We start from the raw sequence: 25,854 nt of genomic DNA on the forward strand, positions 1-25,854 counted from the left end.
CTGCACCCGGGGGAGTAAAAGCCCACATTAAACCCCACCCCCACATTTGCATATTACCCTATTTTTATTACAGTGTGTATTTTCCGTAGCACTATTTAAATACTCTATAGCAAAACGTTATATTGGGTATTTTTGTATTCTATATCTTTATTTTATTATTTTATTTTTCAACACAAGGATACTGCTGGATGTGCGAATTTCCCTACGGGGATCAATAAAGTTTCTATCTATCTATCTATTGGTTGACTGAGCCTATTTTTTACACTACTTCTAATAAACGGTTGGTTGGTTGTATTCCTTAACCACTGGGGTTGTAGGGGCACCATTTCCTGTTGTGTGTCTTGGAAAACTACAGCCTGGTGGTGCCCTTCCCTCTCCAGACAAACATATGTTTTCACCCGGTCTTAATACGAAATGGTAATTACCCCAAAAATAACATAGTGAGAATATGATTATATATATATATATATATATATATATATATATATATATATATATATATATATATATATATAAACGCACATTGAACTGATAGCTCTTGGCACTATTTGGTAACAAAGTATTGCTTAGCTTCAAAAAAGTTGGTGACCCAAGCTCAAAAGGGAAGTGTTGGTCTATAAACTTAGGTCCAAATTCTAACCTGGGCTCAATGAGAGTTATATTGTGATTTTGAGTTGTAGGTGACGGACACAGGTTCTTAATTCAGGTCTGGGTCTGTTAGAATGGAAAAGTTTGCAGAGACTAGCCCCTTCTTATCTTTCTGACTTGGTTCTCATGTTCCTGCTCAGAGCCTCTGCTCGGAAAATGCTGGTTTACTAGTGACTCCAAGGACCAAGTTCAGATTTTTTTGGGTAAATTGACATGATGTGTAAGCACAAATATGGACATTAACAACTGTAAAACCATGAGTACTATGGTTTTCCCAAGGGTTGAACGCCCGTTAAGGTTCTTTTGGAATCTATATCCGGGTTCTGCAAAAACATACGGCGCAATTACCTTCTTCAGGTTGAGACCATGGGAAATATTGTCCGCCAACAGGAAGGCTGACACCAGGTGAGTGATGGAGCCGGCTTCACCACAGTGGGGACGGAACTGGAAGGTGTTCAACCCACGCTCCCTTTGGATGGTTTAAAAATAAAAAAAGGGAGATTATTTATTTTTGTGTCAATATTTTTTTCTTCTGGGCTGATCAATCATTAACCATATGAAAGAACTGGAAAATAGATAAATTAAGCAAAAAATAAAAGATGTTTAGAGTATTGCTTCCTTCATGAATAATGCTAGGGCACATTATGAGACTATGTTTGAATTAATTCGGGCGGGAAACTGTGAGCATGACCTGTTGGCCGAATCGTTAACCACGGAATTAGATTCTGCATTAAATAGAATAGAATAGAATATGCCTTTATTGTCATTGTTACAACATGGGATATGCTGTGACAACGAAATTGGACGACTCCAGTTCCACATTTACAGTGAGGATAAGGAAACAAAGAGATAAAGGAACAAAGAACTAACTGTCTTTGTTGTAAGTAGGCTTTGTTTTCCTCCGGATTAGGTTAATGAGGGGGGTGAGGGACAAACAGAGTTGCTGGATACAAATGAATATAATTTAAAGCAATTTTCTCTACCCAAGGGACCCAAGGGATATGGCGACACCACTTTACGACGTTTTGACTCTACAGTGTGGAATGAAATGTTTTTTTTTCGGATCCACTTTACAGTTTTATCCTCACTTGACACCCCCTGACATCAACAAACAATATTGTGTGTGCCCCAAAAACATACAAAATTTAAACTTTGCAGTATTTGTCTATATGTAGTTACATCTCTTAGATGCCTGTCTGCTATTTTTTGACATCCTATAAAACACTGGTTTGCTATTGGTTTGCATCACTGCAACTTTAAAATCTATATATGCTATTCTTTGAACTCCCTATGACAATACACTTCTCTTTCTTCATTCATTCATTCTGAATCTTGTGTGCTTTATGTAGAATTTACAATACTACAGTTTTCGAACTGTAATTATTCGGGTCCTAAGGCCTGAGGTGATGCTAAAGAAGGAAGCAAAAACATGATAACTATGATTACAAAGCTTGTGATTATCAAGAAATATGAAGAGGACACACAAATGGCTACCCTTCCTAAGTTGCATTGCTGCAACCAATCAATATTTGGGACGATAGTTCAAAATAAGTACAACCATATACTATTTTGTATTTTCATGTTTTTTATCTTTGTAATTGGGGATTCAGAATGTTTTTGCTATTTACAGGTTTCTATGCCCCGTTATATGGTAATTTCAGTTAGCAACGCCTACCTCAGAACTTCATCCATCCATTATCTGCACTGCTTATCCTCACTAGGGTCGCGGCGTTGCTGGGGCCCATCCCTGCTGTCTTCGGGCAGTGGGCAGGGGACACCCTGAACTGGTTGCCAGCCAATCGCAGGGCACACAGGAACAGACAATTCGCTCGCTCATTCACACCTAGGGACAATTTGTACCGACCAAATTAACCTGACATGCATGTTTTTGGAATGTGGGAGGAAACCAGAGTGCCCGGAGGAAACCCACGCAAGCACAAGTAGAACATGCAAACTACACACAGGAATGTTCGATCTCATGACCTCAGAACTGTTTGAGGTATCCCGGGGTACTACAGTATTGGATTGAGCACCCAAATAATAATCAAGCTCCATTGAAAGTGACTCACTTGCGCAGGTTGTTGAGCACCATGATGTTGGCGTACATGTAGAACAGGTAGTAGGTGTAAGGCGGGTTATCATCTGAAGTCCACGACTCAGGTTTTGGACTTTTGTAGGAGAACAAGTGGTCACTGTGTTTGGATTCGTCATCTACGCTGTCGAATCCCGTCACCTGCAGGGCGAGATCAGGATCGGCGATGAAGAGACGTTAAACGGAAAGGTGAGCGTCGCTTCGGGTCTTTACGTATTTCAGGAAAACATGAAGAGCCGGATGCTTTTGCGGGTTGACTGTGGCCTCAAAGATGGGGACGAAGATGTTTTCCAACATCTTGCCGAAGTTTGGTATCAGCTTCTTTGATCTAAAAATGTCACTGAGGAAGGACAGTGGATTGCATTGATATGTGCGCATCTGAGGATTTTTGGACCTGGATCAAGAAGACTCACTAGATCCTAGGAACCTGGATCATCCATCTCATGTTGGGTGAATGGACCTTGTGCTGAATAAACCAAGTGGCAAGGCCTTCCCATTCGCTGCTTGATCGTCCGTAAATGGAGAGTCGAGGTTCGGCGTGTTGGTATTTGCTCTCCTCTAAATCTTTTGCCACTTCCTGAAAAGGTTTGACCAAAGGTATTGAGATGACAGCTTATGATCTGCAACTTGAACAGCCCTGCATTACAGATTTTCAAAGTTGACAAACCTTGATGAGACGAGCAATATACTCCCCCTTGATGAAGTTGTCTGACTTAAGGTAAATCTCCCGCAATTCGCTGGCTCCCACCGGGTTGTACTTTGAGTTGAACTTGTCAAAACGATGGAATGTTTGTCTCCCCTGAAAAATCGAAAAATATCGAGTAGACCTCGGGATCCAGCGCTCCCGTTTACGGAGTGGAATAAGATGTTATTTCAGCCCCTCTTTACGGCATGTTCACCACTATATGAGAACAACATATTATTTCACGTTTTTTTGGCAGAGGTCATGCGTATGACAAATTATCTGCCTAGGATGACTACATATACATTATGTCACAAAAGTGAGTACCGGTACACATTCCAGCAGAGATTTCATTATTATGTTCAATTGAACAACACCGAAGAAACATCGCTTTGACAGAATGAAATGTAGTCTGTGGAAAGCTCATATAGCAGTGTAAATTTATTTTTACCCTTAAAAGAACTCAAAATATAGCCATTGTTAGCTAAACCCCTGGTCACAAAAGTGAGTACACTCTAAAGTTAAAGTTCAATACTTTGAGTGGCGACCATGATTTTTCAGAACCACACTAATCCTCCTGGCCATGGATTTCACCAGAGCCTCACAAATTGCCACTCGGAAGATCTTCCACTCCTCCAGGACATGACAGAGCTAACGGATATTCGAAATCTTGTGGTTGTCCACCTTCCGCTTGAGGATGCCCCAAAGATGTTCTATTGGATTTAGATCTGGAGACATGCTTGGCCAGTAGATCCCCTTGGTCAGCTTAGAAGTGTATTTGAGGGCCTTTGATACGCTGGAACATTGCCCTGAGACATCGTTTCTGGAAGGAAGGGGATCGTTCCTTGCTGTAGTATTTGACTTTACATGCTTGAGTTCATGTTTTCCTCCATGAAATGAAACTCCCCAACTCCAGTTGCACTCATGCATCCCCAAACCATGACATTCCCAACACATGCTTGATTTTAGGCACAACACAAACATATTTGTACTCCTCGCCTGGTTGCTGCCACGCATGCTTCACACCATCTGAGCCAAATGAATGAATCTTTGTCTCATCAGACAAGAGCATATGTTTCCAGTAATGTGGTTTAGAGGTAAGATCGGGCCAAAAAAAAGCACCCGAGCCCGACGCAGGCCCGAGGGGTATTAAACCCGACCCGGACCGAGCCCGACTAATTAACTGGATTTGCTGGCCCGGCCCGAGGGGGCCCGAAATTACATATTTTATTTATAAGGAGGGGTGATTTATGATAACAAATTAAACTCTGCCTTTTGTTACAACATCTAGGCCTAAGTTAAATAAAACTGTATAAACATTTACATCTTTTATATTTCTGTGTCTGCACTGCAGATGTTACATTAAGCGACAATCTGTCATTGACGGTTTTTTTTTTTTGAGGTAGCGAAAACATTTAAGGGCGTCCGTCATTTTGACGACTTGATCATTGGGCCATAATCCACAGCAGCAGTAGTAGTACGTCCTTAAGATTTTAGCGCAGCACTTTCATTGAGGGGGTGTTGACGTGTTGTGCCCTTTTCCGACTCCTATGCAAATCCCCCCCCCCTGATCGTATTCTATATAAAACGCTTATTAAAACAATAAAGCGAGCTAATTATAATAATTGGGAGATCCTAGTCTATATAACGCGTTTATTTAAACAATAAAGCGTGATTTTATTCTGCAAATTGCGTTTTTTAACGCGGATGAAAATGTCACCAACGTCAATGTACGCTTCCGACAAAAGCGATCGTATTCTATATAATACGCTTTAAAACAAAATAAAGCGAGCTAATTATAATAATTGGGAGATTCTAGTCTATATAACGCGTTTATTTAAACAATAAAGCGCGATCGTATTTTACAAAATGCGTTTGTTAATGCGGATGGAAAAGTCACGCTATGATTTCCGCAATCACAACTAATTGTACACAAATAATATTTATTTGATTTACTATATTCCTTGGTCTAGTATCCATACATAGTTTAAGTATATATTTTTAATGAACATATATTTATAATTATTAATTAATTAAAAAAAAAAAAAAAAAAAAAGCAGGACCGAACCCGACCCGACCCGACCGTATGACTGACATTTCAGGCCCGACCCGGCCCGAAATTGCCTCGGGTTCGGGTTCGGGTTCGGGCTCGGGCCATAAATCTTAGGTCTAATGTGGTTACATAGTGTACTTCTTTTAATTGTGTCAAACCGATATTCCTTCGGTGATGTTCTAATAAATGTTATAATGAAATCCCTGCAGAAATGAGAGGGGTTTACTCACTTTTGTGACATAGTGTATATTGTTGGTCTGCTATTGGTTTGCATGATGGCATCATTAAATTTCAGATACGTTATTGGCTGAACTACATCCCACAATGCCATCCCTCTATTGTTTGAGCTCAAAATCTTAAATACTTTGCAAAGGCGGCGATTCAGCAATAAAATAAAATATATATCTGTATATATTTACTCAATATCCCAAGACTAGCTGTGTCGCTAAAGGTGGAAGCAAAAACAGGATAACCGTAGAAAAGAACCTTGCGATTATCAAGGCATATAAAAAGTTCACACAAATCCATCCATCCATCCCTTGTCTTCCGCTTATCCGGGGTCGAATCGCGGGGGCAGCAGCCTTAAAAGGGAAGCCCAGACGTCCCTATCCCCAGCCACCTCCTCCAGCTCATCCGACGGGATCACAAGGCGTTCCCAAGCCAGCCGAGAGACATAGTCTCTCCAGCATGTCCTGGGTCGCCCCCAGGGCCTCCTGCCTGTGGGACATGCCCGGAACACCTCCCGAGGGAGGCGTCCAGGAGGCATCCTTATCAGATGCCCGAGCCACCTCAACTGGCTCCTCTCAATGCGGAGGAGCATTGGCTCTACACAGAGTCCCTCTCGGATGACTGAGCTTCTCACCTTATCTCTAAGGGAAAACCCAGACACCCTACGCAGCGAATTCATTTCGGCCACTTGTATCCGGGATCATGTTCTTTCGGTCATAACCCAAACTTCATGACCATAGGTGAGGGTAGGAACGTAGATCGACTGGTGGATCGAGAGCTTTGCCTTTTGGCTCAGCTCCCTCTTCACCACGACGGACCGGTACAGGGTCCGAATGACGGCAGACGCTGCACTGACCCCGTCTGTCGATCTCCCGTTCCATCCTACCCTCACTCGTGAACAAGACCCCAAGATACTTGAACTCCTCCACTTGGAGCAAGATCTCATCCCCAACCCGGAGGTAGCATGCCACCCTTTTACGATTGAGTACCATGGTCTCGGACTTGGAGGTGCTGATCCTCATCCCGGCCGCTTCACACTCGGCTGCAAATAGCTCCAGCGAGAGCTGAAGATCACGGCCTGAGGAAGCCAACAGCACCACGCCATTTGCAAAAAGTAGTGAGGCAATGCTAAGGCCCCCAAACCAGACTCCATCCCCTCCAAGGCTGCGCCTAGAAATTCTGTCCATAAAAGTTATGAACAGAATCGGTGACAAAGGGCAGCCCTTGCGGAGTCCAAACCTCACCGGGAACGAATCTGACTTACTGCTGACAATGCAGACCAGACTCTGGCACCGGGCGTACAGGGACCACACAGCCCGGATAAGACTGTGCAGTACCCCATACTCCCGAAGCACCCCCCACAGAGCCTCCCAAGGAACACGGTCGAATGCCTTCTCCAAGTCTACAAAACACATGTAGACCGGACAGGCAAACTCCTATGCACCCTCAAAGACCCTGCAGAGTGTGTAGAACTGGTCCTGTGTTCCACGGCCAGGACGAAATCCACACTGTTCCTCCTGAATCTGAGATTCGACCTCCTGGCGGACCCTCCTCTCCAGTACCCCTGAATAGACCTTACCAGGGAGGCTGAGAAGTGTGATTCCCCTGTAGTTTGAACACACTCTCCGGTCCCCTCTTCTTAAAGAGGGGAACCGTCACCCTAGTCTGCCAGTCCAGAGGCACTGTCCCCGATGTCCACGCGATGTTGCGAGGTGTGTCAACCATGACAGGCCCACAACACCCAGAGCCTTAATGAACTTCGGGCGGGTCTCATTGACCCCCGGGGCCCTGCCACCGAGGAGCTTTTTGACCACCTCGGTGACTTCAACCCCAGAGATGCGAGAGCCCAACTCAGAGTCCTCCGGCTCTGCTTCCCCAGAGGAAGACGTGTCAGTGGGATTGAGGAGGTCTTCGAAGTACTCCGCCCACCGATTCACAATGTTCCGGGTCGAGGTCAGCAGCGCCCCATCGGCACTATACACAGTGTCGATGGCACACCGCTTCCCTCCCTTCCTCCTAAGACGCCGGATGGTGGACCAGAATTTCCTCGAAGCCGTTCGGATGTCGGCTTCCTTGGCCACGCCAAACTCCTCCCATGCCCGAGTTTTTGCCTCGGCAACCGCCGAAGCCGCTTTCTGCTTAGTCAGCCGATACCTGCCAGCTGCTTCCAGAGTCCCACAGGCCAGGAAGGCCCGATGAGACTCTTTCTTCAGTTTGACGGCATGGGCGGAGGGAGGCTAACCTCTCATCTACTGGGGTGAACCCCAACGTACAGGCGCCGAGCCTTGGTGCAACTAATATGCCCACACCGGCTCTGCGCCTCTCACTACGGGCAACTCCAGAGTGGAGGAGAGTCCAACCCCTCTCGAGAGGACTGGTACCAGAGCCCAAGTCGTGCGTGGAGGTGAGTCCAACTATATCTAGTCGGAATTTTTCAACCTCACACACCAACTCAGGCTCCTTCCCTGCCAGAGAGGTAACGTTCCATGTCCCAAAGCCAGTTTCTGTAGCCGGGGATCTTCGCGTCAAGGACCCCTCCCTTGGCCACTACCCAGCTCTCTGCGCACGCGACCCCTTTGGCCCCTCCTACAGGTGGTGAGCCCATGGAAAGAGGGTCCCACGTTGTCCCTTCGGACTGTGCCCGGCCGGACCCCGTGGGTAAAGGTCCGGCCACCAGGTGCTCGCCAGCGGACCCCACCTCCAGGCCTGGCTCCAGAAGGGGTCCCCGGCAACCCGCGTCCGGGCGATGGAAATTGAGGACCAATGTTTTTGTCGTCATAAGTGGTCTTGTGATCTGCGTTTTGTCTGGCCACTCACCTAGAACCTGTTTGCCATGGGTGACCCTACCAGGGGCTTAAAGCCCCCGACAACATAGCTCCTAGGATCATTGGGACACACAAACTCCTCCACCACGATGAGGTAGCAGATCAAGGAGGAGGTTCACACAAATCGCTATCCTTAAGTTTCATGGTCGTAACCATTCAACGATCGGGACTATTATTAATAATAAGGACTTCTAAAGGCATGCTATTCCTTGCAAGTGGAAGTTTTAAAATCAGTTTTAATATGACTCTGCCACCACATCCCCCTCTGCATCCACCCACTAATTCCACTGTACCAGTTTCAGTTACATCATACCAAATGTAAATAAAATTCCTTTTTCTTTTACATGCATAGTAACAGTATATTTATCTATAAATTGATTTAATCATATGCACAGATATTACGCATAAGTAATTCCTAATAAATATATATATATATATATATATATATATATATATATATATATATATATATATTTATTTTTTGAATGTTTACTGGGGGTTCGGAATGCCTTAGCTACGCATTACCGTACATTTCCATCCCCAATATACAGCAATTTCACTTTACGATCTGCACCATAATCGATTAATGTCATATCCCTGGGTCTACTCTAATTTGCAACGATTGTTGACCACTGCGAGGCGTTTTTCCTTACCGCATGCACATCCAATGAATCCACGGTGAGGTCGTAAGGGTCCATGTGGAGATTTTTGAAGACCTGTTCAAGCGTGTAACTTTGTCCGCCCTTCTCCAGGACAACGCGGCCTTTTTCCGTCTGGTACGTGGTTTTGATGAACTTCAGCAGGTGCTTTTGGTTCATGCAGGCTGCAGCATGTATGTGGGTGTCCACCTTGAGTTTGATTAAAGCCTTGCCTTAGCCTTGATGTTTTTGATATACGAGCTTAGATAAGTGTAAGTCAGAGAAACTGACCTTCCTGACGTTGTAAAAGTCTCTGTGTGGGACACTCTTGAGCTCCTTCAGCTCGGCCATTTCATTTAGCATTTCGTGAAGGTAAAATTTGGAGGCCAGAAAGTTGAGTCGTCTGTGGCAGTATGTCTTCCTGCAACACATCGAAGAGTCAAACCAGACAGGACCAAGGTTTTATTTGCGATGTATCTGTATAATGTTAAATAACATTATAAATATACATGTAAAGTAACCATTACATTGTGGTGTCACATGACTTGAGCTGGCAGAGTAGAGTTAGTGGTTGGATGCAAAAGGGAAAGAGACAGCAGGTTGAAATAACGTAGCATACAGTAATTACAATCTATTTGTAAAATAAAAAAATATTTAAGTATTAATTTCCACCTATTTGTGATGAATAATAAATATACTGCACATGTAAAGGAAAAGTTGCATGTTATTTACCGTTGGCGTGATGTAGATTAAAATGGCTCAGAGAAGTTTATGGGTGGATGCAAAAGGGGAAGAGATAGTGGATTGAAATAATGTATCATATAGTAATTACAACTCATGTGTAAAATATGTGCATATGATTGAATAAGAATGTAAATACAAATACACGAAGAGGATAACGAAATATTATTCACTTGGTTGAGTAGAGTTGGGCGAATGTAGGAGGGGGAAAGAGACGACAACTGCGTATTTAACTAAGACTGATTTTTAACCTTCCACTTTCAAAGCTTTTCATGTCCTTCAAAGATTTTGTTGCTTCAATCATCTTCATATTCTTAATAATTCTCCCGATTGTCGACCTGTTACAGCCATGCAACTTAGCAAGGGTTCCAGTGTTTCCATTCGTGCGCCTTCTTCAGGATTTTTGGAAATCATAAGCTTTGGTAGCATGGTGATCAGGTTTTTGGTTCTCTATCATCAGCGCAAGCCTTGGTAACCATAGCAAATAATAAAGTATCTTGACTATTGTATCAGCGACTCATCAAGTTGTTTTCAGAGCACACACATTTCTTAACTGAATGAAGAGAAAGGCATTGTGGGAGGCTGTTCAGCCAATTGCATATTAGGATTTTCATGATGCCGTGACCCATAGCAATGGCAGACAAAATTATTGTTTATAATAAACCTGACGTTGAACAGGCATATTAGAAACATAACACTACATATGCATGAATCTCGCAAAGTTAGAATTTTCAATTTATTTGGGCAAACGTAAAATGTTTTGTTAGTGATGTCGTATGGAGGAAAAAATGCCTCATAGAGGGGCTAAAAAAATAATTTTCTTCCACACCGTAGAGTGAAAAGTTGTAAGGCGGGGGTCGCCATATTCCGGGGTTCTACTGTAGGCTTGTGTCCAGGATCAAACCCCAGGTTTAGTTTTTGTGTCTTTACCATGAGCCACCGTTTACGTCTGCTGTGAAAAATCGCTTTGTTCTTACGTGGGACCATCAGCAATCATGGCTAGGACGTGACTCAAGTCGATGGCAAAGGTCTCCAGATCTGGATAAGGTAAAGTCCGTGGCTGCTGCTGTTTCAAAGCCTGCGCGTTGTTGTAAACGTGAACGATGCCATCCTTCATCTGCAGCTTGTAATCCAAGTTCTCGGGGATGCCCTCCATGGAGTATGGGTCCTCGTCTACACGGGGGAATGGCCAGATGTCTACAGAGCATGCCAAAGAATTTTGGTTGAAGTTGAGAATATAATACAAAGAGAAAGGGAAAATTTATTTTCCACCTGGTAAGACCTCCTCTTCCTCTCGCCAGTTCTCCCCTTCTGTGTTTCGGAGGAACCGGGCTATAGTCCTGGGAAAACGATGGTAAGCCAACCGGGAATACTTTTCCCTGATGGACAGAGCTCTCAGGAGGCTCTTCGCCGCCTGCTCATAATCCTCAACAGTGATCTGTATTAAACACATGGATTCGACAATAAAAACCAACTTGGCTTAGGGGTTTGCCAAGCTCTCTTACCCCGGCGCAGTAGTCCCCGCTGATCGTCACCCTCTGAAAGTCGGGGAAAATGTCAGAGAAAACCGGTTCAGGCGTGGTCGGGGAGAGCATGGGCGAATGAGTCAACAGGCTCCAGTCTCTGGAGGGAGTCTGTAGGGACAGTGACTGGGATCGCTTCATCATGAAGTTCTTTTTCCTGGTGACACACAGAAGACCATTCATCTCCAAAGAATAATAGTAAAAGTGGACGCCTAAGGTACCTCTTAACCGTCTCCTTAGACTGTTGCTCGGCAAGTTCTTTTTGAAGGATCCGCTCGCGGTCTTCCAGCAAACCAATAGGACAGTCCTCTGAAACGGTAAACAGGGCCATGACGTCCTTGTTGTCCTCCTCCTTTAAGGCTGAGGCGTAGACCTTCTCGGCCAGGAGACGCACCTTCTCATCTACCTCACTCATGGAGATTTTGGGGAAGAGCCGCGGCATGTCTGCAAAAGAGCGCATACTTTGTGTTACTTTTGAAACGCAGGTAGACGCTTTTCCTTAAAAGGACAGGAAATCAACAGAATTTGGTGTTCCTGTAATATTTCATTCTTCATTTTAAAAAGGCCCATTGCAGAGGGTAACCGATGCAGTAGACCCCAAGGTTACTGCGTCCTAACCTTCAAATATTTTTACATTACCATGTGGAGTATGCATTTTTCTGTCCCTCATTAATTTATCTTCCCCACTAAACAATATCAACAAAAAAATATTTTGTGTGCCCAAAAACCTTGTGGCATTTGTGCATATGACTGTTTGAGGTACTCTTTCATACGTCTTTAAGATGCCTGTATGCTATCGGTTGACATTATACAGGTCGATGTTATGCTATTGGTATTATAATTATGCCGATATGATTTTGGCTGAACTGCCTCCCACAATGCCTTCTTTCTCAGTTCACAATCTCCTACGCTTCATAAAACTTTGCGAGTTAGTGCAATACAATCCTGTATTTTTGGTTCCCAAAACTTGCATTGATACTTAAGGGAGAGGCAAAAACATAATAACTATAGAAGTCTAGAAACACGATGCACATGCTTAGTTAACGTTGCTAAGGAATACGGCTGTAACCCATCGCCAATAATGACATTTATTCTGAATTGCTGGCGATTGAAGCTATTGAATTTCTAAAGGGATGATAATATTCACAAATGGAAGTTTTGAAATCATTTTCATTTTGAATCCAAAGTCTCTGACACCCTCAGCATCCACCAAGTAACTCCGCTGCACCAGCTCAAGTCACGTCACACTAAATGTAAATAGAATTTCATGTCTCCTTTACATGTATATTTATTTACAATGTACCTTAATCATATAAACCTTTATTACAATGAATGTCAAATTTCTGGCGTCTACTGTATGAGTATCAGTCAGGGAGGAAGTACTGATACACTGTCAAGGCTGGTATCTGCACCAAGACTGTGAAAATTATATATCATGCTTACTGAAAAGGGGGCATTGTATGAAATTAAATTAAATGATCTGCATTTACAGTGCATCCGGAAAGTATTCACAGCGCTTCACTTTTTCCACATTTTGTTATGTTACAGCCTCATTCCAAATTGTATTAATTGAATCTCTTATCTCAAAATTCTACATAAAATACTCCATTATGACAATGTGAAAAAGTTTTTTTTTTTACTTTTTTTGAATTGATTAAAAATAGAAAACTAAGAAATCACATTTACATAAGTATTCACAGCCTTTGCCATGAAGCTCAAAATTGAGCTCAGGTGCATCTTTTTTCCACTGATCATCCTTGAGATCTTTCTACAGCTTAATTGGAGTCCACCTGCAGTAAATTCAGTTGATTGGACATGATTTGGAAAGGCACACACCTATCTATATAAGGTCCCACAGTTGAGTGTGCATGTCAGAGCACAAACACCAAGCATGAAGTCAAAAGAACTGTCTGTAGACCTGCGAGACAGGATTGTCTTGAGGCACAAATCTGGGGAAGGATACAGAAAAATTTCTGCTGCTTTGAAGGTCCCAATGAGCACAGTGGCCTCCATTATTCGTAAATGAAAGACATTTGGAACCACCAGGACTCTTCCTAGAGCTGGCCGGCCTTCTAAACTGAGCGATCAGGGAAGAAGGGCCTTAGTCAGGGAGGTGACCAAGAACCCGATGGTCGCTCTGTCAGAGCTCCAGCGTTTCTCTGTGGAGAGAGGAGAGCCTTCCAGAAGGACAACCATCTCTGCAGCAATCCACCAATCAGGCCTGCATGGTAGAGTGGCCAGACGAAAGCCACTCCTTAGTAAAAGGAACATGGAAGCCCGTCTGGAATTTGCCAAAGAGCACCTGAATGACTCTCAGACCATGAGAAACAAAATTCTCTGGTCTGATGAGACAAAGATTGAACTCTTTGATGTGAATGCCAGGCGCCATGTTTGGAGGAAACCAGGCACCGCCAATCACCAGGCCAATACCATCCCTACAGTGAAGCATGGTGGTGGCAGCATCATGCTGTGGGGATGTTTTTCACCAGCAGGAACTGGCAGACTAGTCAGGATAGAAGGAAAAATGAATGCAGCAATATATAGAGATATCCTGGATGAAAACCTGCTCCAGAGCGCTCTTGACCTCAGGCTGGGGCGAAGGTTAATTTTTCAGCAGGACAACGACCCAAAGCACACAGCCAAGATCTCAAAAGATTGGCTTCAGAACCACTCCGTGAAAGTGGAGTGGCCCAGCCAGAGTCCAGACTCGAATCCGATCGAACATCTCTGGAGAGATCTGAAAATGGCTGTGCACAAACGTCTCCCATCCAACCTGATTGAGCTTGAGACTTATTGCATAGAAGAATGGGCAAAACTGCCTAAAGATAGGTGTGCTAAACTGGTGGGATCATATTCAAAAAGACTTGAGGCTGTATTTGCTGCCAAAGGTGGATCAACAAAGTATTAAGCAAAGGCTGTGAATACTTATGTAAATGTGATTTCTTAGTTTTCTATTTTTAATAAATTCAAAAAAAAGTAAAAAAAAAAAACTTTTACACATTGTCATAATGGAGTATTTTGTGTAGAATTTTGAGATAAGAGATTAAATTCATACAATTTGGAATGAGGCTGTAACATGAACAAAATCTGGAAAAAGTGAAGCGCTGTGAATACTTTCCGGATGCACTGTATATAGCGCTTTTAAGTCAAGACTTCCCAAAGCGCTTTACAGTGTGCTTCACATTTCCGGCCGTGCAGCCATGTAAGGCGCTAACCTGCTTATTGGGGGTATTAGGGGTTCAGTGTCTTACTCAAGGACCCTTCGACATGTAACACGGAGGAGCCGGGATTCGAACTTGAAAAATGGGTATTCATATTTTGTTGCTGCCGATTGCTTGAAATTCAAATCCAAATTTATCTATATAGCACCTCTCAGACATAGAAATGCAATTCAAAATGTTGTACAGAAACATTGAATAAACAATAAGAAGACATCCAACGAAGTACTCTCATTCTCCTCTGATGTTGCAACCCTTTTTTATTTCACTTTATTAAAAAAGGAGAATCTTATTGCACTTCTTATTATTGCACCATTTCTAATTAAACTCACATTACGAAAGAAAATTACACTCCACTAACTTAGGCGAGTCTCCAAAAACTACCTTGTGAATAGTTAGCCAGTTAACCCACTCTTTATTTTGTCTCATTTTTCCTCTTTTAAGTCTTTATTACGTGTTCATCTCGTTTATCCCGGAGTGCCATGTCTAATCTTGTTTACTACAATGTTATCAGCAATAAAAAAAAAGACTTTTCTCTTCTACTCTATACTGATAGCTGGTTTCAATACTTTACATGGTTGTTTTGGTGATCCAAGAATACGACATATTCCTCGAAACGTGGCACCCTCAGAAGATTGCGATTTCACTCAACAGAAAGGATGACTCAACATCCTTGAGCACCTGGCATGTTTTGAAACCACACACCGGTAAACATGTCCCGTCCAGGCTTGGGTGTCACAGCCCGGGTGTCCCACGCATACGTTTTTAATAGACATTGACATGTATATAGCGCTTTTCAAGTCAATGAAGACCTCCCAAAGTGCTTTACAATGCGCTTCACACTTTTCCCTTTTACACACTAACTAACCGATAGCAGAATCAGCCATGCAAGGCAACTACCTGCTACCAGGGGCATTAGGGATTCAGTGTCTTGCCCAGGGACACTTCGACATATAACACGGTGGAGCTGAGAGTCATACCTGCGATCTCTGGATCCCAAGATGAGCTCTCTACCTCCTGAGCTAATGCCGCGCCCGTTTATTTAGTCAATAAAAAACACACTCGTCGAAACCCTTTATGCACATCGCTTGCATAGGACAATACTTCCCGTTTTAGAGCAATTTTCTCTATTATTTTAATAACTTTTTATCTTTTGAAGATGTGACTTTAAGGTGGCAGTGCTAAAGATATTAGCATTAGTTTGGGAATGAAACAAACAAACAACCAAGGCTTCCATCATTGCCTGTAAAAAACGGCATTCCATAATTTGATAATCAAGTCTGTCATGTGTCAGATTATTTGTATATTTTATTTGTACATTTATTCCCCTTTTTTAAGACTTTTTATCTTATGTAGATGATACCTTGCAATTTAGATGGCAGTGCTAGCTAACAACATTAGTGCAATTATAGGAGGAAGGAAAAAACAGCCTGGGATGCCATCATTTCTGCCAAAGATTCAGTTACTTGATAATCCTGTTTGTCACATAGTCAAGTCAAGTCACATTTATATATATATATATATATATATAGCCCTTAATCACAAAAATGTCTCAAAGGACTGCACAGGATTACAATTACACAATTGCACAATTACCTGATCTTAAAACAACCTTGCGGGCAAGGAACAACTCAAAACCTCAGTGTCATACCAATTTTTTGTTGTTGTTTTCTCAACGTGTTTTCCTTTTGTTTTTGACTTTTTATCTTTTAGAGATAGAACATTGCAGTTTACGGTTGTCATGCTAATGGAATTAGTACTAGTTTGGGAAGAAAAACGACAAAAACCCAGGCTCGCTGTCATGATTACTGATGTGATTCACCTGTGTCCGCTCATTTGGTGCCAACCGCCGCGGGTTCCGATTGGCTCCTTGTCCCTAGTTCAACCCAGTCCTGTCAGTCTCCTGTTATCAGTCTGTTTGCGAACCTCAGTGTTTACTAGGCAAGCCTTTTTCCACCCTGCTCCCGTTTGTCTCCGGCTTACAACCGCTTTTTGTTCCCGACTACGTCTACTCTCCCATTCTGGCTTATGACTCGTTTCCGACCCCGACCACGCCTTGCTCTCCCAGTCACAGCTACTGGCCAGTTTTTCCGTCCCTGACACCGCCACCGCTCGCTACGGAAGATCCACTTCCGTGTTCGGATCACAATCAGAGTACGAGAGCGACTTGCTTCCCGCGTCCAGCGAAAACCGCATCGTAGGCGCAGCCCTTCCTCTTTCCTTCAATAAAACTTGATAAATGTTATGCAATTGGGTACTGTTTCCGTTCTGGTCCTGACACTCGCGTCATCTGCAATATTATAATAAACATTTAATAATCCTGTAAATGTCCTACTTCAGATGATTTGTATAATTTGTTCATTTTCCCCCTGTTTATGACTTTGTCTTTTGAAGATGCATCTTTGCAATTTAAGGTGGTAGCACTAACCAAATTAGTGCTAATGTGAAGAAAAAAACACTCAGGTTCTTGTCATCAATGACAAAAACCGTGTTCCGTCATTTGATAATCCAGTCTGTCATACTTTTGGTTGTTTTGTGAAAATGTTTTCCCTTTGTCCATTACTTTTTTATGTGTTAAATATGTAGATTTTGCGATTTTTACCTGTAGCGCTAACAATATTAGCTGAGGTTTCGGACATCGCCGCCAAAGACAGAATTCAGTCATTTGAGAATCCTGTCCCGTCATATTTAAGATTATTTGTATATTTTTCCCCCTTATTTATGACTTTTATCTTTCGAATATGTGATTCTGCAATTGAAGCTGGTAGTGCTAACAACATTACCGCTAATTTTTTAAAAAACAACAAAAAGCCCATGTTCCTGTCATCGCCAAGATCGCCTATATTCTGTGATTTGATAATCCAGTGTGTCATACTAGATTATTCTATTATTTTATGAATTTTTTTCCCCTTGTTCGTTATCGTGTAAACAGTCTCAGTCAGAGTCCACTGCTGTCAATCAAACGTAGCTTGTCTTGGAAATAAAAACATAATTTCCCCTTGTCAGATCAGTGGAAACGTCTATAAATATAGTTTATAGTTTTCGTTCTCAAGCCCTTTTGGCCTGAAGATTTCTTCCCACTGTTTTGAAACTGAGCTTAATCCCACGCCACCGGGGACAGCCGATGTTAATCTTGAGTTGGCTCGACCTAGGGAACCTAAACTGCATTTTGTGGAGCACCCGGGAGAACCCGCCATAGACGCACCGTGTGCTAACACGTAATTTTATATCTTGTTATGTGCTGCCGACCTGGCGTGCTTGCCGTCCAGGCCTTCAAAGCGACAGCTGAGCGATTCCTCGCTCGACCTTGACCCACATCTTTAAAACATGGCAGACAACTGACACGGTGTCGTAGTAAAAAGGTATAACTGGGAACTTCAGTTTAAAGAAAATGATCACATTCAGGTACATTTTTTTGAGTAATTGATAGACTATTCGGTATTTTAACAAAAAATAGGAACTCAAAAAAAAAAACCAATACTGCCAAGTGTTATAAGCGTCCTTCTTGCTTACTACGGTCTGGTCGGTTAGCATCATTTTGAGAGAGATCGTCAGTCCGACAACACGTGTTGAGAATTGAATGTGATTTAGTGCGTTTTATTGTCTTTTTATCCAGGAATAATCGGTCCCAAGAAAGTTGGTGAACAAAAAATAGGAACTCAAACAAACCTCAATACTGCCAAGGGTTATAAGCGGTCTTCTAGGCTACTATAGTCTGGTTGGTTAGCATCATTTCAAGAGAGATCGTCAGTCCGACAACATGTGTTGAGAATTGAATGTGATTTAGTGTGATTTATTGTCTTTTTATCCAGAAATAGTCAGTCCCAATGAAGTTAGTGAACAAAAAATCTGAGTTCGAAAAAACCCTATCACAGCCGAGGGATATGAGCGGCCCTCTTGTCTACAATAGCTGGTCGGTTAGCATCATTTCGAGAGAGATCGTCAGTCCGACAACATGTGTTGAGAATTGAATGTGATTTAGTGTGTTTTATTATCTTTTTATCCAGAAATAGTCGGTCCCAAGAAAGTTAGTGAACAAAATATCAGAGCTTGAAAACCCAATCACAGCCGAGGGATATGAGAGGCCCTCTTGGCTACAATAGCGGGTCGGTTAGCATCATTTCGAGAGAGATCATCAGTCCGACAGCATAAGTTGAGAATTGAATGTGATTTAGTGCATTTCATTGTCTTTTTATCCAGAAATAGTCCCAAGAAAGTTAGTGAACAAAAAATCGGAGCTTGAAAACCCTATCACAGCCTAATGATATGAGCGGCCCTCTTGTCTACGATAGCTGGTCGGTTACGATCAATTCGAGAGAGATCGTCAGTCTGACAACATGTGTTGAGAATTGAATGTGATTTGGTGCGATTTATTGCCCTTTTTCGCCAAGAATAATGGGTCCCAAGAAAGTTAGTGATAAGGGGAAGGAAATTATAAAAATGATTGAAGAGGGAAAATTTTAGTGATCTTCAAGAAGGGTTTACGTCTCTGCCATTGAATCGCTGCTCAGATAAACAGTAAGTAGTTTAATATTTTACAAGCAAAATGACTCTGCGTTGCTGGGCCGATAGAAGATTCGGCTGCTTGGAGTGGTCGGGAGCTGCAGTACCCAATCTGGCGACGAGAGGGAATTAGAGTCCGCATGAAAGCAGACCACACAAAAGCAAAAGTTTAGCGGTTTTGTTGATATTTATTACGATTGCCTTGGCACGAAACAGTTAAAGACACTCGCAGAGGCCCATAGTAAAACTGTAAATTTTTCACGAAAATCAGTTCAGCCGTTTCATAGCCTGAAAGTCAGAAACACACACACACAAATCGGGATTTACTAAGTAATCTAGATTATATTTTTATCTTTGTTATGGTTAATCTTTACTATTTACACATTTTCATTATTATCGTGGTTTGGATCCACGTTTTATTAAAACCAATCCATTATTGCTGATCACTTATAAAGCCAAATTTGCAGATTTTTGCATATCCTAGGGGTTCTGCTCCCCCTTAACTGTGACAAAAAAGGGATTACAGAATTGTATTCATTCATTTGTCTTAAATATATATACATTTTTTTAAATGTAATTGTTTTTTTAATTTATTTTAAATGTTTTATAAAATGTCTCTCCAAGGCCTTATGGGATTGCTTCCTACCTTCAGTAGTGGCCTTTGCCATGCTGCCTGCTCGTACTCCTTCACCCCTGTGGTTGAAAACTTTTGTCGTTGCCGCTTGCCCCCTTCTAAAAAAATGTCGCTAGCTTCCCGGAGCTCACGCCTTCTTTCTCCCGGGCCCGCTATCTCTCGTCTGATTTTGAGTTTAATGGCTAGCCTGTTTACGCGTTAAGGTGTCGGCAGTAATGCAGACGTTGTGTGGAGCGTCCATCCACACGTCTCTATATTAAGGCAGTGAGTGCTATGGCAACAAGGGGCATCTAAATAGGGCAGCGGTGTCACAAGCAGGGTTGGGAACACGAAGGAGGGCAAAAAAAGGCTAATGAGTTTGTAAACAAAGAATGTGAATGCGTTTTGGTGAGCAAGAGGTGGTACAATACGTACGAGCAGATTCAATGTATTGTTAAATTGTCTGTCTACTTGAGTTGTTTCACTATTTGTACCACTTCAACTGCTTCTGTTTTGCTTTACAGTAATCCATTGCAGTAGCTCAGTTTACTCTGCGGTTTCACAACTTTACAGATATTCATCGCTGCATTGTGTTCTGCTTTGTGATTGGCTAAACAGTCGCCCCGCCGCTTTTCTGCCTGGGCATCGATAACGTTACAGCCTAAGTTCTACACGCATGTAAAACAGTTTGAAAACCCAACATTACTTACGTGCAAAAGTTTTTCATTTTCCAGTTTCTCTAAAACCCATCATGTCAACAAAACACTCTGGACCCACAAAAGCACAGAAAGGCAGAGGAAGATGCTTTCAACTGCCAACAAAGTTGGACTTCTCAACACGCTGAACTAAAAGCAATTTTCTAAAATGTCTATATGATGGTAACAAAATATGACCTGAAGTAAAGTGGATACGTTTGAAACGTTCAAAATTAATATTTAATTATTTTAAACATGGCTTGCCAAACAAAAATGGCAAAAAATGCAATAATAATATATCATCACACTAATAACATAAGTGCATTACTCATTTTTTTAAGCCAAATTGTGATTTTTGCATAAATCAGGTTTCCAAAACAAAGCTGCTTTATCCGCACATGTCATGATTTGCCCATTGCCCTCACCTGAGCCCGCTCGTTTGGCTCAAGCTGCTGCTCCTTTCCTGATTGGTTCCCCTCCTATTTAAACAAATCACTCTCATTCACTCCTGGTCAGTCTGTCTGCAAACTTCAGCGCATGCAAGGCAATTACTTTTGACTCTGGCTCCGGTTTTGATCCCGACCTGTTTCCTGTATCGATCCCCAATCCAAGCTCCGTTTCTCCTGTCCCAGCTACCCGTATCCCGATACTATTATCTGTATTGATCCCCGATCCACGCTCCGTTCTCCTGTCCCGGCTACCTGTATCCTGATTCTGTTTCCTGTACCGATCCCCGATCCTTGGCTTCCCGCACGTCCCGGCTACCCGACTTGTTCCGGTCTTCGACCACACTTCATTCACGAGGGCTTTCTGCTCCTCCTGCCCAGCGAGCACCAGATTGCGGTCTTTTTCTTCTCGCCCTGACTTCCCCTATCCCCTTAATAAAGCATTGTGTGAAACGTTACGCATTTGGGTCCCCCGCTTATACCGGCCGTGACAGCACAAATGCACAAAAGAGTTCACCAACCATATTTCAGATTACCAATCCATAGGGCAATTTACATTAGTAGTGTAGCTATATTATTTTTTAAATTGTAATTTGACAGTGAAAAGGTTATATGTATTTTTTTGATATAAAGTACAAGACTTTCATTTGTTGATTGTGATGCTCTTTTCACGCCACATTTTTTACCGAATGACATTCTCAAGGTGGCGACACAATATTATTCGATGTAAAGTGGGTCGTGTCCTGAATAATAGTGCAATTTAACAAGATTATTTTCAAAATCATAATTTGACAGTACAAAGGTTATTTGCAAAGAAAAAACCTTGATAAAGTACAGGATTTCTTTTGTTAAATAAATGCTTGAAGCATGTAAAAAAGGTTTGTTCTTTGATGAGGTTTTAATAAACACATTATGATTTTTACTGCGTGGATTCAGTCTGCGCCGGTCCTTTTTGGAACGCAACCGCCGTGAAAAACGAGGGATTACTGTATTGCTGAATTGTTAGTCTACATGAGTTGCTTTAGGATTCATATCACTTCAACTGTTTTGTCTGGCATTACCTGCCGCCCTCTTTTGCACACGTTCACGAGGGGTTTACATGCTCATTTAAAGTTCGAACGTTAGCCACCTCATATAGAGCAGGTCGGCAGAAAACAATGTCAGCTTGACGATATAAATAGACGTTGAATGCCTGCTAACAAGTCATTGGGTGGGATGTTGATAATGCTCCTATAGCATCCTTCCCACCAAACAATTAAAACAAAGACAAATATTGCAATGGTTTGTTGATTAAAATTCAGATTCTTGATTTGTTGGTATTGAGTTATTTTCAAGTTTCAGTATTTTTTTTCAATAATTGATTATTCAGGTTCTATATAGACCTATATAGTTATATTACTGTATTGTATACACTAGGGGTCACCATGGTGTTGCCCAGAGGCCCCCGATAGCCTCCTAAGTACACCCAAGTAGCTTGTGGACTCGTTCCAAAAATAATAATGGGTAATTGTAATTTTCTAGAAAATCCACTGGCAATGACATAGTAATAACATAATATAGACAGCTGGATAGATAGATAGATTCTTTATTCATCCCCGTAGGGAAATTCACAATATGATATGATGTTATTTTAGAAATGCATATCAAACTGGTAGTGATTCAAAAAATGGTGAGTCCTGGTAAATACAATTATATTATTACTCATAATTATAACTAATTATTTTTTGTGCCTTAACATAATTTATTTGTTTTCTGCTACTAGCATTTTTAAACATGTAATAAGAAATAGAGATAATAATCCTTGTAAAATGTTATATTGCCAATAATTTAGTAGAAAAATAATCATAAAAAAATTGCAAACATAAGGAAAATAATTTAAAACTAACCAAAATTATGTGAAAACCAAATTGCAAAAAACAAAAAATCTTGACGCCTTGGCAGATAATTTAGAGAATTTTTAGTATTAATTTGTTTGTATTTTACAATTTCAACTCAACTTAATTTATAAATCCATTTTAGAACAGCCACCGCTGAAGACAAGGTGCTGTACATACACAAAAATAATTAAAACAGAAGAAACTTATATGATAAAAAATATTTTAAAAGTATTAAAATATTAAAACAAGAACAGAGTTTAATGTTGCGTCAAAAGCCAATGAATAAAAATGGGTTTTAAGACTAGTATCATAAATAAACAGTGAGCGACCTGTCATGATTGCTGCTCGTTTCCTGATTGGTTACCTTCCAATTTAAACTCAACGCTTCCAGTCACTCCTTGTCGATCAGTCAACGAACCTCTGATCGATCCTGTATCGATCCCGGATCCAAGCCCTGTTAGCCTGTATCCGGTATCGCTCCCGTCTGTCCCGTATCCTGTAACCTGTATGGACCCCTGATAAAAGCCCCGTTATCCTGTATCGATTCTGTCTGTCCTGTCCTGTATCCTGCTCATTATGGATCCCGTCCATCCTGTATCGATCCCGTCTGTCCCGTCCTGTCCGGTATCCTGCTCGTTTTCTATCTCGTCTGTCCCGTAACCTGTATCGATCCCTGACCCAAGCCTCGTTATCCTGTATCCGATTTCGATCCCGTCTGTCCCGTCCTGTCCAGTATCCTGCTCGTCTATCCCTGGCTTCCTGTTTTCCCGCGCCTGACTTCTCTGCCCCGCTTCTTCTGCCCAGCGATCGCCGAATTTGTAAAACAGGATATATTTAAGAGTTGATATAATTATGTTATGTTATGTTGTATTTCACGCCTTGCGTGACACCAATTTTGCAGAACTCTACCATCGTTTAGATGTAAAATGCATGCTGATGTAACAGGAAGTGCATGAAGAAACCAGAAAAAGTACAAATCTAATAAAAATAAATAGAAATTATCTTAAAACGTCACTGTTCATTAAGGCAAGTTTTATGCATTGATGCCAACAGCTCAAATTATTTTAGGAGAAAATTACTTTGAATATGCAAAATCGGGAGAATATTTTTTCGGCACTGCACTTGAAAAGAAAGTCAAGTTGTACTATAAGGTGATCTAAAATTTTCAACACATATTCTTAACACTTTTCTTAAACAAAGAGATGAACCAACTCAATACGTGTAGTTGATGCCGAAATCCAGCTGGTCATTTCCAATCAAGCCCATAAACCTTTGAATCTTTCTTGATAGCCCCGAAATGTCACTAACCTCTCCCAAGGCATGGAGTTGACTGCTGCTTGCAGAGGGGGGCTTCCCTTCTCCTCATTTTTTGCAACCTGTGAAGATTGCCAAAAAACCTTAGTGCAACAGGAAAACTACGTAACACACACACCAGACAAATCTTTCGACAACAGACTGTGCTACCTCAAATGGAGAAAGTCCGTGCAGTAAATATGCTCAGTCACGTTAACAGAAAGCTATCTATAGATATTTCCGTTTTTTTTTTTTTTTAGGGGGGGTAAGCTCCTGACATGAGTCTTGGAGGAAGAGGCTGCTCATGCACTCCTCCCTTTCTGATAACAAAATGTTAACAGTGCTGGAAATTGGGAGATGTCAGGTAGAAAAGCAATGATTCTTATAAGTGCAAGACGTAGTGTTTTGTTGAGTGTCAATTCATTGCCTGAAAACTACTTTACGAAGACAATTTAATTTGACACTTTGATTTCAGGATAAACAGTGAATAGGTGCAAAATTACTTTTTGTGAAGTTATATATTTTAGAGTGGCTTTCTGGTAGCTTGGTTGTTTTACCCAACAAGGGCCCCAGGTTCCATCTTATGTCCTTTTTACAATGTGTCAAGTCACATTTATTTGTGACGCTCTTAATCACAAAAATGTCTCAAAGGACTGCACAGGATTACAATGACACCATCCCCTGATCTAAAACCAACATGCGGGCAAGGAAAAAACTCAAAACCTCAGCGTGAGGAAAAAAGAAACCTTAAGAAGGGGCCTCACAAGTGGTAATCCGCCTTCCAGGATGACCAGGGTGGAATAGGTTTAGCATTGGGTAACTTCACAAACATAGTACACATCAATAGAAGAGAACATTATGTTTAAATTTGTCTGCAAATATGCTAGAACACGAAATTCGAACTGTGGTCGTTTGTGAAGCTCAAAGAGAAATTGGAATATAAAGTACTACTATAGTAATAAAGTAACTCTCAATTTAATATAATGGCCCTTACAAAGTACCCTAAACAACACTATGAAACATGTGAAATTGTCCAAAGTCGTATTTTTGACACCTACATAAAGTAAATCCTCCCGTTTTCATCACTTTAGAGATGAAACGTGTTTTAAAAGATCAAATTGGAAGTTATTTTAATGTACTAATATCAATAACGCTGGAACGCAAGATTAGTGCAAGGCCTGTGGCTGTCACGACCGGGACGGAATCAGTACCCAAATGCGTAGCGTTAATCACAAGTTTATTGATAGAAAGAGGAAGGCAGCGACCGCGATCTGGTGCTCGCTGGACGCGTGAAGCGAGCCGCTCACACAATCGGATCGTGTTACGAATACAGAAGTGGAGATGGCGCTGTCGAGGACGGAAAAAACAGGTAGATAGCCGGGACAGGAGAGCAAAAACGTGGTCAGGATCAAAAACGAGTCGTAAGCCGGGACGGGAGAGCAAACGTGGTCGGGGTCAAAAAACAGGTCGTAGCCGGAGACAAACGGGGAGATAAGGAACGGACGGGTGTAAAAAACGGTCAAAGTGCTTGCCTTGTAGAAACAAAGGTTCGCTGACGGACTGACCACAGGCGAGTAAAAACAGGGCTTAAAAAAGGACGCGGAACGAATCAGGAAGCCCGCAGCGGCTGGCGCCAACGAGCGGGCACAGGTGCCACTAATCAGTCATCATGACATAAACAAGACTATGAAAACATATGAAATTGCCCAAAGTTGTATTTTTGACACCTATTTAGAGTAAATCCATCAGTTTTCATCACTTTAGAAATCAACCATTTTT

At 41.9% G+C, this 25,854-nt stretch overlaps 1 protein-coding gene across 4 annotated transcripts in view; it reads right to left on the reverse strand.

Moving 5' to 3' along the window:
- ampd3b (adenosine monophosphate deaminase 3b) overlaps nucleotides 1-24,163 on the reverse strand; it is a 33,403-nt gene extending 9,240 nt beyond the window's left edge. For 3 of the 4 annotated variants that reach the window (XM_088340474.1, XM_088340476.1, XM_088340475.1), the window contains exons 1-12: nucleotides 24,091-24,157; nucleotides 11,652-11,874; nucleotides 11,413-11,587; nucleotides 11,180-11,345; nucleotides 10,885-11,104; nucleotides 9,458-9,587; nucleotides 9,182-9,376; nucleotides 3,408-3,539; nucleotides 3,154-3,317; nucleotides 2,954-3,080; nucleotides 2,718-2,881; nucleotides 997-1,117 (exon numbers count right to left, since the gene is read on the reverse strand). In XM_088340474.1, coding sequence (XP_088196600.1) covers nucleotides 997-1,117; nucleotides 2,718-2,881; nucleotides 2,954-3,080; nucleotides 3,154-3,317; nucleotides 3,408-3,539; nucleotides 9,182-9,376; nucleotides 9,458-9,587; nucleotides 10,885-11,104; nucleotides 11,180-11,345; nucleotides 11,413-11,587; nucleotides 11,652-11,874; nucleotides 24,091-24,148 — 1,875 coding nt within the window. In that variant the 5' untranslated portion in view covers nucleotides 24,149-24,157. Of the gene's footprint in view, nucleotides 1-996; nucleotides 1,118-2,717; nucleotides 2,882-2,953; nucleotides 3,081-3,153; nucleotides 3,318-3,407; nucleotides 3,540-9,181; nucleotides 9,377-9,457; nucleotides 9,588-10,884; nucleotides 11,105-11,179; nucleotides 11,346-11,412; nucleotides 11,588-11,651; nucleotides 11,875-24,090 lie in introns of all 4 variants that reach the window. The other variant, XM_088340477.1, reaches the window with a different exon arrangement.
- Between the last annotated feature and the right edge of the window lie 1,691 nt (nucleotides 24,164-25,854).

The sequence above is a fragment of the Urocampus carinirostris genome, chromosome 7 (assembly GCF_059441175.1).
Source record: "Urocampus carinirostris isolate Australia breed hairy pipefish chromosome 7, RoL_Ucar_1.0, whole genome shotgun sequence".
Taxonomy (NCBI): domain Eukaryota; kingdom Metazoa; phylum Chordata; class Actinopteri; order Syngnathiformes; family Syngnathidae; genus Urocampus; species Urocampus carinirostris.